The sequence below is a fragment of the Cherax quadricarinatus genome, chromosome 33, assembly GCF_038502225.1.
Source record: "Cherax quadricarinatus isolate ZL_2023a chromosome 33, ASM3850222v1, whole genome shotgun sequence".
NCBI lineage: Eukaryota > Metazoa > Arthropoda > Malacostraca > Decapoda > Parastacidae > Cherax > Cherax quadricarinatus.
This window is the reverse complement of record NC_091324.1, coordinates 1,300,894-1,317,630: the sequence shown is the minus strand read 5'-3', so window position 1 is coordinate 1,317,630 and position 16,737 is coordinate 1,300,894. Positions and strand designations below refer to the sequence as shown.

The 16,737-nt window shown below is 39.7% G+C and overlaps 1 protein-coding gene across 2 annotated transcripts in view; it reads right to left on the bottom strand.

Moving 5' to 3' along the window:
• The window catches only part of emb (exportin-1 emb), a 203,150-nt gene that overhangs the window by 174,861 nt on the left and 11,552 nt on the right, over window positions 1–16,737 (bottom strand). For both annotated transcript variants that reach the window (XM_053783767.2, XM_053783766.2), the window contains exons 2-3: window positions 11,825–11,941; window positions 11,501–11,675 (exon numbers count right to left, since the gene is read on the bottom strand). In XM_053783767.2, the coding sequence (XP_053639742.1) occupies window positions 11,501–11,675; window positions 11,825–11,932 (283 nt within the window). In that variant the 5' untranslated portion in view covers window positions 11,933–11,941. The remainder of the gene's footprint in view (window positions 1–11,500; window positions 11,676–11,824; window positions 11,942–16,737) is intronic.

Sequence of the window (16,737 nt, the reverse complement as noted above, 5' to 3'; positions counted from 1 at the left end):
CTAGAGAGGGCTTTACCTGAAGTCCTCATGGAGGGGGATTCTCTTTCCAAACACTAACCCCAACTCCCTCACTCCTCCTCCCTATCTTCCAGATGCCATCACCAATCTTCAATAAAGGTAAGTAAAAATGTTATTTTATATTTATATACATAATTGAACACTATAGTATTTGTTGTGTGTATGTAAAATTATACAGTGGACCCCCGCATACCGTTGGCATCACATAACGTTAAATCCGCATACCGATACATTTTATCGCTAAGATTTTGCCTCGCATGCCGCTAAAAAACCCGCTCAACGCTATTCGTCCGAGATGCGTCTAATGTGCGGCCTGAGCCAGCCTCACATGTTCTGCCGGTGGCAATGTTTACCAGCCAGCCTCCGCGGTAACATCCAAGCATACAATCGGAACATTTCATATTATTGCAGTGTTTTTGGTGATTTTATCTGCAAAATAAGTGACCATGGGCCCCAAGAAAGCTTCTAGTGCCAACCCTACAGGAATAAGGATGAGAATTACTATAGAGATGAAGAAAGAGATCATTGCTAAGTATGAAAGTGGAGTGCGTGTCTCCGAGCTGGCCAGGTTGTATAGTAAACCCCAATCAACCATCGCTACTATTGTGTCCAAGAAAACAGCAATCAAGGAAGCTGTTCTTGCCAAAGGTTCAACTGTGTTTTCGAAACAGAGATCGCAAGTGATAGATGTTGAGAGACTCTTATTGGTGTGGATAAATGAAAAACAGATAGCAGGAGATAGCATCTCTCAAGTGATCATAAGTGAAAAGGCTAGGAAGGTGCATGAGGATTTAATTAAAAAAATGCCTGCAACTAGTGATGGTGTGAGTGAATTTAATGCCAGCAAAGGTTGGTTTGAGAGATTTAAGAAGCGTAGCGGCATACATAGTGTGATAAGGCATGGTGAGGCTGCCAGTTCGGACCACAAAGCAGCTGAAAAATATGTGCAGGAATTCAAGGAGTACATAGACAGTGAAGGACTGAAACCTGAACAAGTGTTTAATTGTGATGAAACAGGCCTGTTTTGGAAGAAAATGCCAAGCAGGACCTACATTACTCAGGAGGAAAAGGCACTCCCAGGACATAAGCCTATGAAAGACAGACTTACTCTTCTCAAGTGTTCCAATGCTAGTGGTGATTGCAAAGTGAAGCCTTTATTAGTGTATCACTCTGAAACTCCCAGAGCGTTCAGGCAAAAGAATATCCTCAAGGCTAATTTGTGTGTGCTGTGGAGGGCAAACAGTAAGGCATGGGTCACTAGGGACTTTTTCTATGACTGGTTACACCAAGCATTTGCCCCCAATGTGAAAAATTACCTAACTGAAAAGAAATTAGACCTTAAGTGCCTCCTGGTGTTAGACAATGCCCCTGGTCATCCTACAGACGTGACAGAGCGACTTTGTGGGGACATGAGCTTCATTAAGGTGAAGTTTTTGCCTCGTAATACCACCCCTCTCCTGCAGCCCATGGACCAGCAGGTTATTGCAAACTTCAAAAAAACTGTACACAAAAGCTCTGTTTGAAAGGTGCTTTGTAGTGACCTCAGAAACTCAATTGACTAAGAGAGTTTTGGAGAGAGCACTTTAATATCCTCAATTGTGTAAACCTTATAGGTAAGGCCTGGGAGGGAGTGACTAAGAGGACCTTGAACTCTGCTTGGAAGAAACTGTGGCCAGAATGTGTAGACCAAAGGGATTTTGAAGGGTTTGAGGCTAACTCTGGGAATCCTATGCCAGTTGAGGAATCCATTGTGGCATTGGGAAAGTTCTTGGGGTTGGAGGTTAGTGGGGATGATGTGGAAGAGTTGGTGGAGGAGGACAATGAAGAACTAACCACTGATGAGCTGCTAGATCATCTTCATCAGCATGAGGCCACACCTGAGGAAACTGCTTCAGAGGAGGGGAGAGAGAAATTGAAGAAGTTGCCTACTTCAAAGATTAAGGAAATGTGTCTTAAAGTGCAAACCTTTTTTGATGACAATCACCCTAACACAGCTATTGCAAGCCGTGCTGGTGACTATTACACTGACAATGTTGTGAACCACTTTAGGAAAGTCATAAAGGAACGGGAGGTACAGGCCTCTATGGACAGATATGTTGTGCGACAGAAGTCCAGCGACTCTGAAGCTGGTCCTAGTGGCATTAAAAGAAGAAGGGAAGTAACCCCAGAAAAGGACTTGACACCTCAAGTCTTAATGGAAGGGGATTCCCCTTCTAAACACTAAGACTCTCTCCTCCTCCCATCCCATCAATCATCACCAGATCTTCAATAAAGGTAAGTGTCATGTAACTGTGCATGTCTTTTTCAGTTTGTGTGTATTAAAATTAATATTTCATGTGGTAAATTTTTTTTTTTTTCATACTTTTGGGTGTCTTGCACGGATTAATTTGATTTCCATTATTTCTTATGGGGAAAATTCATTCGCATAACAATAATTTCGCATAACAATGAGCTCTCAGGAACGGATTAATATCGTTATGCGGGGGTCCACTGTAATTAATCTCTATAAAATGTATTTTTTTGTGAATATTTTTGGGTTTCTGGAACGGATTAATTTTATTTCCATTATTTCTCGTGGGAAATATTGCTTCAATTTTCAGACTTTTCGAATTTAGAGCTAGCTCCTGGAACGGATTAAGTTCGATATTTGAGGTTCCACTGTATATCACACTAATCTAGTTATTTTTGACATTCATAAGAAAAAAAAAAAGACAAAAATATTTGGGCTTGGAAATGCCATCGAGCACAATTTAACCCTTTCAGGGTCAAGAGGCCCTCTCCTAAACTTGTTCTCAGGGTCGAAAATTTTTCGGGAAAAAAAAAAAAAAAAAAAAAAACTTATGGTAAGAGAATATTTTCCCAATCATAATAACACCAAAAGTATGAAATTTGATGGAAAACTTACAGATTTATGTTCTTGTGAAGTTAGCGGTCTCGATGATGTTCACGCATCGGTGATTTCTCCCACTTTGAGCCTTATTTTCGGCCAATTTCAGTGTACTAGTAGACAAAAATCATATCTATTTCGTTAGAACTCCATTTTTTTTTTCTATCAAATGAGTACAAGAAACCACCCATTTACTGATTTCAAGTATCTAATAAAGTGGTCAGAAATTGGCAATTTTGACAATTTCACAGAAATTTCAGAAGCTGCCAATTTCCAAATAGGTTCCAGAATAAGCAAGACAGACATTCCTGGCACTAAAATAATATTTTCTCTGTTCATTAGTCACGTCCCCAGGCCCCTTTTACATCTCTTTTGCTTTCCACTTTGAATTTTTATTCTCACAAAAAATAGAAGACTTGCCATTATGCAGACTACTGCATTAGTATAGAAATGGTATAAATAGTATCAGTGAACTTGTGAAAGAATATTAGACTCGCCAGTTGACATGTATTGGACGCCTGACATGATTTGTTTCCTTTTGAAATTTGGCAAAAATCGAACATTTCTGCTAGTTTGAGCTCAAATTCAAAGTACTTTTCATTATGAAACCAATCAAAATCATCTCAATTTCTGTAATAAGTCTTCCATTCTATAAAATGAGACCAGGAAAACTAGAATACAACCACAAATACCATACAAAAATACACCGCAAAGTCGCTGTTTTAAACCAAAAAACACGGAGTTTTTTTTTCTCATTATGCACTGTGTGCTGCAGGATTTTTTTTTATACTGTGCACACTGACCACAGAGTCCCATTCTTTCATATGAAGGCCTACCAGCTTTCTCTCACTAGATTTGAAGGCGCTAGAATTTAGGCGTTCTAGTACGTCAATAACCCTGGTGCGTAAACCGTACTAGTACGTCGGAAACCCTGAAAGGGTTAAACAAACTCTTAACAAGTTTTCAATTGTTAATGATCCAAGAACACAATCATTATCTAAAGTGGATTATTTCTGAATTGTTCCAGTCAAGGTTAACTTATTTCTCATTAGTTACTGGATAATTAAAACCAGCAAATACACATGATCACTGTACAGGAAGTATAGGGATAGGTTCTTGGAAACTGCGATTAAGCGAAATAATGAATAATGTAACGAATTTTACCATAGGCTAATTGATATAAACAAGAGTTAAGTTCCTATGGCAAGAGAGAGCTAAGAGGGAGGGCAGTAGGGCTGCAGATGCCATGACTATGGAGTATGTCGCTCTGGGGCACTATTTTCTCTATTACTTACATTATATTTTAGGTATCACGTGTTTTTCAGAATTATATATATATATAAAAAAATACATACAAACAGCCATAAGGGTGGAAATTAACATAAGCAAACATGGACAGTTACGCCGATGCATGTCCTCCATCCAGATATTTAACAGTCTTTCAATATTTTCCATTCCTGGCTGGGAATTGATTTCTTTTTCTCATCAATATTATAATGAAACGAGGCTGAATGAAACGATGTTCTGTAAGGCTTATCTTTCAGTGGCCCTTATACACCCAACAACAAAACACACCATCACTCTTGACACTCTTAATTAATGCCATATTTTAATCATTCTAGATTTCGTGTATAGGGCAAGGAGGAATAACATCTTGTAGGAGTGAGGAACAGCCTGTTGTGAGTGTGGAAAAAGTTCATGAGGCAGTGGGTAGAATGAAAGGGAGTAAGGCAGCCGAGATTGATAGGATAAAGATAGAAATGTTAAAAGCAGTTTTGGAGTGGTTGGTGCTATTATTTAATAAATGTATGGAAGAGGGTAAGGTACCTAGGGATTGGCAAAGAGCATGCATAGTTCCTATGTATAAAGGCAAAGGGAATAAAAAGAGTGCAAAAATTATAGGGGAATAAGTTTGTTGAGTATACCTGGTAAAATGTATGGTAGGGTTATTACTGAAAGAATTAAGAGTAAGACAGAGAGTAGGATAGCAGATGAACATGGAGGTTTTAGGAAAGGTAGGGGGTGTGTAGACCAAGTGTTTACAGTGAAACAGGTGAGCAGTATTTAGATAAGGGTAAAGAGGTTTTTATGGCTTTTATGGATTTAGAAAAGGCATACGACAGGGTGGATAGGGGGGTAATGTGGCAGATGTTGCAGGTGTATGGTACAGGAGGTAGGTTACTGAAAGCAGTGAAGAGTTTTTATGAGGATAGTGAGGCTCAGGTTAGAGTATGTAGGAGAGAGGGAGATTATTTCCCAGTAAAAGAAGGCCTTAGACAAGGATGTTATGTCACCATGGTGAATGCAAGGATGTTGGCAAGAGGTGTGGAGTTAAAAGATAAAGAATCAAACACAAAGTGGGAGTTGTCACAGTTGCTCTTTGCTGATGACAGTGCTTTTGGGAGATTCTGAAGAGAAGTTGCAGAGGTTGGTGGGTGAATTTGGTAGAGTATGTAAAAGAAGAAAATTAAAAGTGAATATAGGAAAGAGTAAGGTTATGAGGATAAAAAGATTAGGTGACAAAAGACTGGATATCAGATTGGAGGGAGAGTATGGAAGAGGTGAATGTATTCAGATATCTGGGAGTGAATGTGTCAGCGGATGGGTCTATGAAGACTGAGGTGAATCACAGAATTGATGAGGGGAAAAGGGTGAGTGGTGCACTTAGGAGTCTGTGGAGACAAAGAACTTTGTCCATGGAAGCAAAAAGGGGAATGTATGAGAGTATAGTTGTACCAACACTCTTGTATGGGTGTGAAACATGGGTGATGAATGTTGCAACAAGGAGAAGGCTGGAGGCAGTGGAGATGTCATGTCTGAGGGCAATGTGTGGTGTGAACATAATGCAGAGAATTCGTAGTTCGGAAATTAGGAGAAGGTGTGGGATTACCAAAACTATTATACAGAGGGCTGAGGAGGGGTTGTTGAGGTGGTTCGGACATGTAGAGAGAATGGAACAAAACAGAATGACTTCGAGAGTGTATAAATCTGTAGTGGAGGGAAGGTGGGGTAGGGGTCGGCCTAGGAAGGGTTGGAGGGAGGGGGTAAAGGAGGTTTTGTGTGCGAGGGGCTTGGACTTCCAGCAGGCATGCGTGAACGTGTTTGATAGGAGTGAATGGAGACAAATGGTTTTTAATACTTGACGTGCTGTTGGAGCGTGAGGAAAGTAACATTTATGAAGGGATTCAGGGAAACCGGCAGGCCGGACTTGAGTCCTGGAGATGGGAAGTACAGTGTCTACATTCTGAAGTTTTATAATTGTAGTGTAAAGCCCCCCTACGGCAAGAAGTGATGGAGTGAATGATGATGGAAGTTTTTCTTTTTTGGGCCACCCCGCCTTGGTAGAAATTGGCCAATGTGTTAATATAAAAAAAAAAAATTAAGTTTCACAGAATGCACGCAATGAGGAGTGAATATTTAAAATTACTCAAGATGCGCAAGAAAAAAAAAAAAGGCAAATTTAGAGCACTGGATTGCTGTATACCAGTAACAATCTACAAAAATGCATATACAGTAGGGCCCCGATTTACGGCGTTACACTAATACAGACACTTCAAATTATGACCGAAACACACTATACGGCTCCCCCACCTGACTTTCTAATATGGTCACTGAGGGCCACCCGGTTTGTTTACATTCTCCATGAGCACCACGTCTTTCCATTATGTCTGGAAATTTTCCAAACTTTCAAGTGTTTTAACCCTTTGAGGGTCTGTCTCGAAGTTCTACAGCTTTGAAGCCAGGGTCCAAGGCGTAGTTTTATGCCATGAGCTCAATTCACTCAGATAAGCTGTGAGCAGTAAATTTGGGCCTAGATATGAGAGAATGCATCTATGTGGTAAGTATGCACTATATATAACAAGTCCTGCAGCACGCAGTGCATAATGAGAAAAAAAATTGCAACCGTGTTTTTGGATTAAAATAGCAACTTTGTGGTGTATATAGCCTCTCCTCACTTAGTAACGTACTTGTTACTGACAACTCGGATTTACGACAGGCTCTCTGACAAGTATGCATACCTAAATAGTGTATATAAGAGCTGATTTCCTCTATTCTGTTTATTACAATATACAGTGCACGACTGTTTAAACATGCTAAAAATGTTATAAATGATGCAAAGGTGAAATTAAAGCAATAACAAAGATGGTTGACAAACCCACTTCCATTACAGTATGTTCCTTGTTTAGCAATGAATTCGTTTATTGATGCTGCTTTAGGAACAGAAGTCTGTAGCTAAGTGAGGAGAGGCTGTATGTATTCCGATGTTTTTTAGTCGTATTCGTGGTTTCTTGATCTTATTTGATAGAGTGGAAGATATATTACAGAAATAGAGATGATTTTGACTGGTTTGGTAATAGAGTTGTGGATGAGTGGAACAAACTCCCAAGTACCGTCATAGAAGCCAAGACGTCGTGTAGTTTTAAAAATAGGTAAGATAAATACATGAGTGGGTGTGGGTAGGTGTGAGTTGGACCTGACTAGCTGGTGCTACTGGGTCAGAAGCCGTGCTCCTTCCTTAAGTGGAGGTGATATGACTGGGTGGGCCATTGGTCTAAGCCGGGGGTTGACATGGACCTGCCCCACATGGGCTAGTAGGCCTGCTGTAGTGTTCCTTCTTTCTTATGTTCTCAAATCATGTCAAACGTCCAATACACGTCAACTGGTGGGTCTAATGTGTGTTCACGAATGCACTGATATTATTTATACAATTATTACAATTTTTTTGGTGCAAATAAAAATTCATTATATGAATAAAAAATCAAAATGGAATTCATTTGTATAGCCTGGAAACATAACTAATAAACAGTGGGGCTGTTATTTTAGTGCAAGGAATGCCTACATTGTTTATTCTGAACTCTATATTGCAACTGGAATATTCTGAACTGTGTGTCAAATTAGCTAAATTTTTATTGGGTCGTTGAAATAGCTGACTGGGTGATTGCTTGTGCTCAATCGATAAAATAGAAGTAATACTAGCAAAATAGCTAAGAATTTGGTTGACTGGAATAATGTAATTGGCCTAAAGTGGGAGTCAAAGTGGGCTAAATCGCCAATGCCTAAATATCGCTGATGCAGCAAAATTCATGAGAGTGTAATTTCATCAATTTTCCATCAACTTTTGTACTTGTAGTTTTATTCCCTTCAGATAAAGATTCTCTTCCATTTCATAAGAAACAATAAAAAAATTTAAAATTCTTGGACCCTTGTGGATAAATTTCAGATCAAGGGTATGAACCTGGAAGGGGTTAAAGTTAATCCATATTTTATATGATTTTTTTTGTAACATGTAGGCTGTTTCCCACCTTCACCATCACTCATACATAATCACTGCCAAATTTTCTATACAGTGGACCCTCGTATGGAAGACAGGGAGGATTTATCACTTGGAATGGGAATCCCCCTCATGTTTCTCACTTTCTTTACTGAAGGGTTGGCACTCTCAACTTTCTTTGGCTTCATGGTGGGTTATTTCACAGTTACAACCAATAAACAAGCACCAAAATGAACAGATGAATGGATGAATGTGCAGAGTATTCCTTACTCAATGAGAGACAGACGCAGACTGAGTGTGATACGTGTGAGGAAATGGCATCCCCAACAGGGTGGATGCATCTCAAACACTCGATTTCCGAGCGGATGCTCTAAATCCGGGATGAAATTTCACTGAAAAAAGTGCTCTAAATCCGAATTACTCAATTTCCGGAACACTTGAAAACGGAGGGTCCACTGTACGTACATATGTATATATTTTATATATACTATGATAATTATACTCATGTGTACCTATACCTAAATAAACTTACACTGCGGGCGTGCAAGTACACGTTAAACTCACTAAGAGTGTCTTATTAGTCTTGAAGATGTCATATTAATAATGAAAGTTCAAAGTGAGCATAGATAAGAGTAAGGTGATGAGGGTATCAAATGATCTAGATAAAGAAAAATTGGATATCACACTGGAGAAAGAGTATGGAAGAAGTGAACGTTTTCAGATATTTGGGAGTTGACTTGTCAGCAGATGGGTTTATGAAGGATGAGGTTAACCACAGAATTGAAGGAAAAAAGGCGAGTGGTGCGTTGAGGTATCTGTGGAGACAAAAAAAACGTTATCCGAGACAAAGAAAAGAATGTATGAAAGTATAGTAGTACCAACACTCTTATATGGGTGTGAAGCTTGAGATGCAAATGCTGCAGCGAGGAGGCGGTTGGAGACAGTGGAGATGTACTGTGATGTAAATATTATGCAGAGAATTCAGAGTGTGGAAATTAGGAGGTGTGGAATTATTAAAAGTATTAGTCAGAGGGCTGAAGAGGGGCTGTTGAGGTGGTTTGGCCATTTGGAGAGAATGACTTGGAGAGTGTATAAATCTGTAGGGGAAGGAATGAGGGGTAAGGGTAGTCCTTGAAATGGTTGGAAGGAGGGGGTAAAGGTGGTTTTGTAGGCGAGGGGCTTGGACTTCCAGCAAGCAATGTGAGCGTGTTAGATAGGAGTAAGTGGAGACTAATGGTTTTTGGGACTTGAAGTGTGAGCAGGGTAATGTTTAGTGAAGGAATTCAGGGAAACCAGTTATTACAGATTTAGCTGGACTAGAGTCCTGGAAATGGGAAGTACAATGCCTGCACTTTAAAGGAGGGGTCTGGGATATTGACAGTTTGGTGGGACTTTTAAACTGTCATATCTGAGTGTCTCTGCAAAGACAATGATTATGTATGAGTGAACTGAAAGTGTTGAATGATGATGAAAGTATTTTCTTTTTGGGGATTTTCTTTCTTTTTGGGTCACCCTGCCTCAGTGGGAGACGCCAGACTAGTTGAAAAAAAAAATAATAATAATCACTCTGAGGTGCATTAATTGTCATATATCACGCCAATGTAGACATTTTGATTAATCCATCTATGATATTTTTCAAAATTATATACACACTACGTAACAAACACGATACAGTGGAGCCTCAGTTTTAGTTTGCCCTGGTTTTTGTCGAATTCGGTTTTCGACAATTTTTCATCAAGTTTTTGTCCCAGTTTCATTCACCTTGGTTTTCGGCGAGTTGACAGTGGTCCACAGTACCGAACATGTCCGCCCACGCCCACATGTTCTTAGTTAGTCTGGCTTTGTTCCTTGTCAGTAGAGTTTGGTAGTGATGGTGGTAGAGATAACCTTTCCTCCCTCTCCCCTCCTCACCATCTTCCATACATCAACAAGTCTTCAATAAAGATAAAACTGATTTAAATGTTCATTTATCCATTAAAGTTAGTGCTTTATATTTATTTAACATTGTTTTCTGTATGTAAAACTATAGTTATTCTCTTTAAAATGTATTTTTTTGTTAACACTGGGGGCCCCGGTGGCATGGCGGGGGCCTCGGTGGTCTGGTGGCTAAAGCTCACACTTCACACATGGAGGGCCCGGGTTCGATTCCCGGCGGGTGGAAACATTTCAATGCGTTTCCATACACCTTTTGTCGTGTTCACCTGGCAGCAAATAGGTACCTGGGTGTTAGTCGATTGGTGTGGGTAGCATCCTGGGGGACAAAATTGAGGACCTCAATGGATATAAGTTAGACAGTCCTCAATGACGCAATGACTTTCTTGGGTTATCCTGGGTGGCTAACCCTCCGGGGTTAAAAATCCGAAGAAAATCTTAACTTATTAACTGGATTTACATTATTTCTTATGGAAAATATGCAACAGTTTTCTTCGAATTTGGTTTTTGAGAGACTTTCTGCAACGAATTAATGATGAAAACCGAGGTTCCACTGTACACCCAGAGTAGAATAAATTAATATAAATATGAGATGTTTTTCCAGTTGTCTTGTTGAAGTGTTGGAAAGAATAACATTTTCTCTAGTTCAACACCAAAGAAAATATGTAGACAATAGTATTACTGGGGGTAACTGTAGAAAATTATTCCTATCGAATGCCTTCACTCAGAGCATTATTCCTTCTAAAAATGGTGTGTTACATGAGAATGGGAGTGTTTGTATTACGGTATAAGATTCACAGACATGGAAATAAATGTATCAACCAAAATCAGATGCATTCATCTGTTTACATACTCTGCAGCTTTGTCCTCTCTCATTTACTCATTCTCTCTCTTGTATATTCGTTTTTATATAGTTTACTCACCTCACCCCACATTAAGACTACAAATATTTTAAAGTAAGTAATGAGTGTACTGCATATGTATTTTATCTCACTAGGGTGGGTTGGCCAGGGCAGCTACCATACCTGACATCTTATAATAAATACTATTTACCTCTCATTCTCCATTAAGACTACAAATATTCTGAGGTAACTAATGAGTGTACTGTGTGTATTTTACTTTTTATTGCTTTTTAATTCCAAGTTTTATTGCTAACTTAATGTATGTTAGTGTAAACTTGTTATCTGGGATTTGTATGCATTTATAGGTGGAAAGAATGGTGTTCTGCTTTCCGGCGATATCTGGTTTCCGGCGGTAGTCTGGCACCTAACCTGCCGTATAAGTGGGGCCCTACTGTACTGTATATATGTCTCCAGGTCAATGCACACATGATAAAATTGAGGACACTAATATTTCAAATTGCCAACACTCTTGAAACTGAAACAACTTACCTTCACATTGATCTCGTGGCAAGACCTTCCATCTTGTGTTGATTACTTGTTCAAGGATCTGAAGTGCATAGTACTTAGTCTGTTGGTTTTGTGAATATTCCAGAATGGCATCTACACGAGTCCAAGCATCAGGATGCTCTTTTAAAGTTGTCAGCACTTCTTGTGCTATCCGTTGCTGTAATAAGAAGAAATACAATTAATACTTCAGTCACACACATTCAAGGGTAATAACTGATCACACATTTAAATATTTACCCTAAAATTCAATTCAACTGTTTTGGAATTTACAAATGTGTTTAAGGAATAGAAACAATTGAGCAATACCTGTTCACCAATCCCATTATACATGAAACCAATGACATTGTCCAAAAGAGGTATGTCCAGCTTCTGATTGAAATCTAGAAGCTTTGAAGCTTCAACTGTCAAACTCATCTTCTCAATCTGCAGAAAAGAAAAGCCAAAATTAACACACATTTAGTAAATATGTAGTATTTTAAATTATCAACTCGGATACTTCCCTGTTAAGTCTGAGGCTAACTTTTAGTAGCTAGATGAGGTACAAATTGCTCTCAACATGTCACCTAAGGAATAAAGTTTGCTTTTACTTCACAAACTTGCTTTACCAGGTGATTTTTGAAGTCAGTTTTCACTCCTTAAAATAAAATGAATATTCACCAGTCACTTCACTTCCCCATTTTCATTGTTTTTAATGTATGGAACAAGTAACGTGACTATTTAATTAATTAAAGCAAATTTTGACAAACACTTTCAAATCTCCATTCCTTTCTACTCTACAATATGGGGAGCTATAATATTAACCAGATCATGGATTCAGCACAACTCAGTATTATAATTAGACAATTAACAACATCCATTTTCAAGTTTTCAATGTCTAAGTTATTATAAAAACTAAAGTAATTTACACAAGTCTGTTTAATGATGAACACTAATTCTTGTGAGTGAAGTAGAGTATTACACTAACATAGCCAACAACAGCAGTTACACACACATTGGCAACTCTTGATGCACAAGTGTGAAGTACACACTACCCAATGTTACCAACACTCCTTGCATTGAAAATATATAAAATAATAAGTGTTAAATATTTTACTTACAATAAATTACTAACAACTTACAATAGCAAAATACAGAACTAAATAATCTGAACAACTTTGACAAAGTGATTATATATAGTTTCTGGATTCAATGTAGAATTGTCCATCAGAATTGAAGAAGGAAGGAGTGAAGAGTGTGGAGATTAAAAGAGAAGAGAGAGAAAACAAGGAAAAAATATAAAGTAGAAGGGAGAAAATAATAGAGGGAGGGGCCGAAGGGAAAGAGGAGGGGTGAAATGAGCAGGGAAGGGAAGGAGAGACAGGGGAAAGAGGAAGAGGAGAGAGAGCAGAAGGGTAAAGGGAAGAGGAGAGAGAGGGGGTGAAAGAGGGGGAGAGAAGAGAGGGAGAAGGGAGAGAAAGGGGAGAGGGAGAGAGGAGGGGGGAGAGGAGAGAGGAGGGGGGAGAGGAGAGAGGAGGGGGGCGAGGAGAGAGAGGGGAGAGGAGAGGGGGGAGAGGAGAGAGGGGGGAGAGGAGAGAGGGGGAGAGGAGAGAGGGGGGAGAGGAGAGAGGAGGGAGAAGAGAGAGGGGAGAGGAGAGAGGAGAGGGGGAGAGAAGAGAGAGGGGAGAGGAGAGAGAGGGGAGAGGAGAGAGAGGGGAGAGGAGAGAGAGGGGAGAGGAGAGAGAGGGGAGAGGAGAGAGGAGAGAGGGGGGAGAGGAGAGAGGGGGGAGAGGAGAGAGGGGGGAGAGGAGAGAGGGGGGAGAGGAGAGAGGGGGAGAGGAGAGAGGGGGGAGAGGAGAGAGGGGGGGGGAGAAGAGAGAGGGGGGAGAAGAGAGAGGGGGGAGAGGAGAGAGGGGGGAGAGGAGAGAGGGGGGAGAGGGGGGAGAGGAGAGGGGGGAGAGGAGAGAGGGGGGAGAGGAGAGAGGGGGGAGAGGAGAGAGGGGGAGAGAGGGGGGAGAGGAGAGAGGGAGGAGAGGAGAGAGGGGGGAGAGGAGAGAGGGGGAGAGGAGAGAGGGGGGAGAGGAGAGAGGATAACAGGGAAAGAAGGGAGGAGAGAGGGAGGGATAAGGGAAGATAACGACACTGAAGGCAAGATCCTCTGAATTTCAAATTCAAATTTATTTCTTTGCAAGTAGTACATTGAGATTATTTACAATAATAGGCTGCAATGCAAAGAGCCTCTATTATGCCTAGGCATTATGGGCCGACTTAATTTATTGGCTTACTGACTACTTAACACTAAAGAAATTTATCATAGTTGTACAGTAGTTCTATTAATTATAAGTGAATCTAATTCACTTCACATTAGTTTTTCACTCTATTGTGTGGTTAGAATTTGTCTTATATCCCATTCTAGCTTTTAATTCCTCAAGCTTTCCATAATGGAGTACAGTGGACCCTTACTTTTCGTAAGCATCAGAAGTCGTAATTTTTGAAAATCTTAATTTTTTTTTTGTCAAAATATTGACTCACGAATCGTTGTTTGACTCGCAAAAAAGTCGTTCGTCCCAGACGCGGACGAGCAGCCCCGATGCAGCCACAATGTCCCATTGTTTATCAGCAAGTGAGCACGATCCCCCGAATTCATATGATACATTTTGTAATATTCCATTCATTTTAGTGCTTGGAACTGCTGAATAAGCCACCATGGGCCCAAAAAAGCTAGTGCCAGCCCTTTGGTAAAGAAGGTGACAAACACGATAGAATTAAAGAAAAAGATTGTAGAAAAATACGAGTGGTGGTGGTAGTGATAGTGGTAGAGGGTGGTGGTGGTGGCGGCAGAGGGTGGTGGTGGTGGCACAGGGTGGTGGTGGCAGAGGGTGGTAGTGGTTGTGATGGTGGTAGTGGGTGATAGTGATAGTGGTAGAAGGTGGTAGTGATGGTGGTAGAAGGTGGTAGAAGGTGGTAGTGATGGTGGTAGAAGGTGGTAGTGATGGTGGTAGAAGGTTTTAGTTATGGTGATAGAGGGTGGTAGTGATGGAGATCTGTGCAATGTGGAGTAGGATGGAAAGATTTGTGGCATTAAAAAACAAAGGGAAGTGACCCCAGATAAGGACTTGGTACCCAGAGTCCTAATGGAGGGGGATTCCCCTTCCAGAGAATAACCTCTCTTCCCTCTCCCCTCCTCCCTGTCTTCCATCCACCAATAAAGGTAAGTGTCATGATGAATGTTCATTCTTTTGTAAATCTATCTCTAAGGTAAAAAAAAAATTTTTTTTTTTTGTTAATACTTCTGGTTGTATGTGGCAACCTGACCAGGCTCTTGTTTACTATTGTTCTTTGTGTTATCTTGGATAGATGGTTAAAGATTCATCTGCCCACTTTTCCAGTTTTCCCCATAGTAAACATTTTGTGTGCTATTACACCATGATCACACTTGTCGAAGACTTTTACAAAGTCTTTGTGTACATCTGCATTCTGCTTGTTCTCTAGTGCATCTAAGACCATGTCACACTGGTCCAGAAGTTAAGAGGAAGGAGTAATCTGCTCTGAACCCATGATGTCCTGGATTGTGCAATTGTTGGGATTCCAGGTGGGTTGGATATCATGCTTCTTAGAACCCTTTCAAAGATTTGTATGATGCGAGACATTAGAGCTATCGGTCAAATAAATAAATACATATTTACTTATTTTGTGCCGAATAGGTAAAATTAGTCAATTAGCAAGAACTCATTTAAAATTAAGTCTTTTCTAAAATTTTCTCTTGTACATTTAGATATGTATTTTTCATTTATGTTAACATAAAAATTAATAATTTTGTACCAAAAAACTTAGAAAATTTACCTAATCTTGTTGTAACAAGTGCAATTTAATTTAGCCTAATCCAACTAAACATATTTTAGATAAGTTTACAATAATTTAATAATAAACATACAATGAAATATATTTTTTCATTGGGTTCAGAATGATTTTTGTGAAATTATTTGCATACACAAATTTTCGTTTGTCTCATTCAGCAAGAAGGGCGTTGCTATTTAAGCCAAAATCGCAAGTTATACCTATTCGGCACGACATATATATTACACAGTAGACACAAATATGAATGCTCATTAGCACGCCATTAGCAGGCTAAGCAGACTACAGAATTTGCCCGAGTGTTGAGAAGTGCCAGGACAACATTTTTTGGGGAAGATGGTGCCCCTTGCCATACTGACAAAGGCCAAGAATTATCTAAATTTTTCATAATTTAAAGACAGGCCTGGAAACTCTCTGGACTTAAATCCGATATAGAACATTTAGCTCGTTAAGCCATGCTTTGTGGCATGGTTGTGTCCTCTAACCCCAAAATCTCAGGGGGCCATTAAACAGGTGTCAGAGGGTACTGACATTTTTCATCCACCAAAAGTTAACCTATCAGAGCCTAGGAGACTTATCCCTTCATGAACTCAGCTCACTTAGATTTGCTGAGCAACAAATTCTGGCCTGGATATGAGAGAATGGGTCTGTGCAGCATGTGTACAGAGTATGAAGAAAAAAAAATCCTGCCCCACAGAGCATGATGGGAAAAGCAAAACTGACCCATGTGTTTGGTTTAAAATACACAGTAACCAACCTATTTTCTAGGATGGTTTTACTGGATGTTTCTTGGTATCATTTGACAAAATGGAAGACATACTGGTGAAATAAAGATGATTTTGGTTTCTTTCAGGATCAGAAGTAGCTTAAAGTAGCAGAAACATTTAATGTTTGTCAAATTGCCTGAGGAAGGGAAAGGCCCTCTTACACCCCCCAGTCTGTTTTATGGGATTTTAATAGGACTGATTCAATTATTGGGATGCTGTACACCATGTCGGATCATTCCTGGTTATATTTTATCTGGGAAATAGAGTAAATGCTTATTTTTTTTAAGATTATGAAATCAAAATGGAAGGCAAGTGTAATACACAAGAGGCCGGGGAATGTGATTAATGAACAGAAGAAATGCTTTAGTGCACTATTTTTAAATTGGTAATTTTAATTTTGGCTGAATGAACCAATGAAATTGACTTAAAACTGCACCCACACTACAAACTTTGCACCTGCACAATTCCTTAATTTTCCATAAAATATCACACTTATGGTGTCACCCTCAGAAAAAAATTCTCTACTATTTCAGATATTTTTTTTAAGCGGACACTGGGAACAATATTAACCCTTAAACTATCCAAACGTAGCTCTACGTTCATGTGAAGTGCCCCGAATGT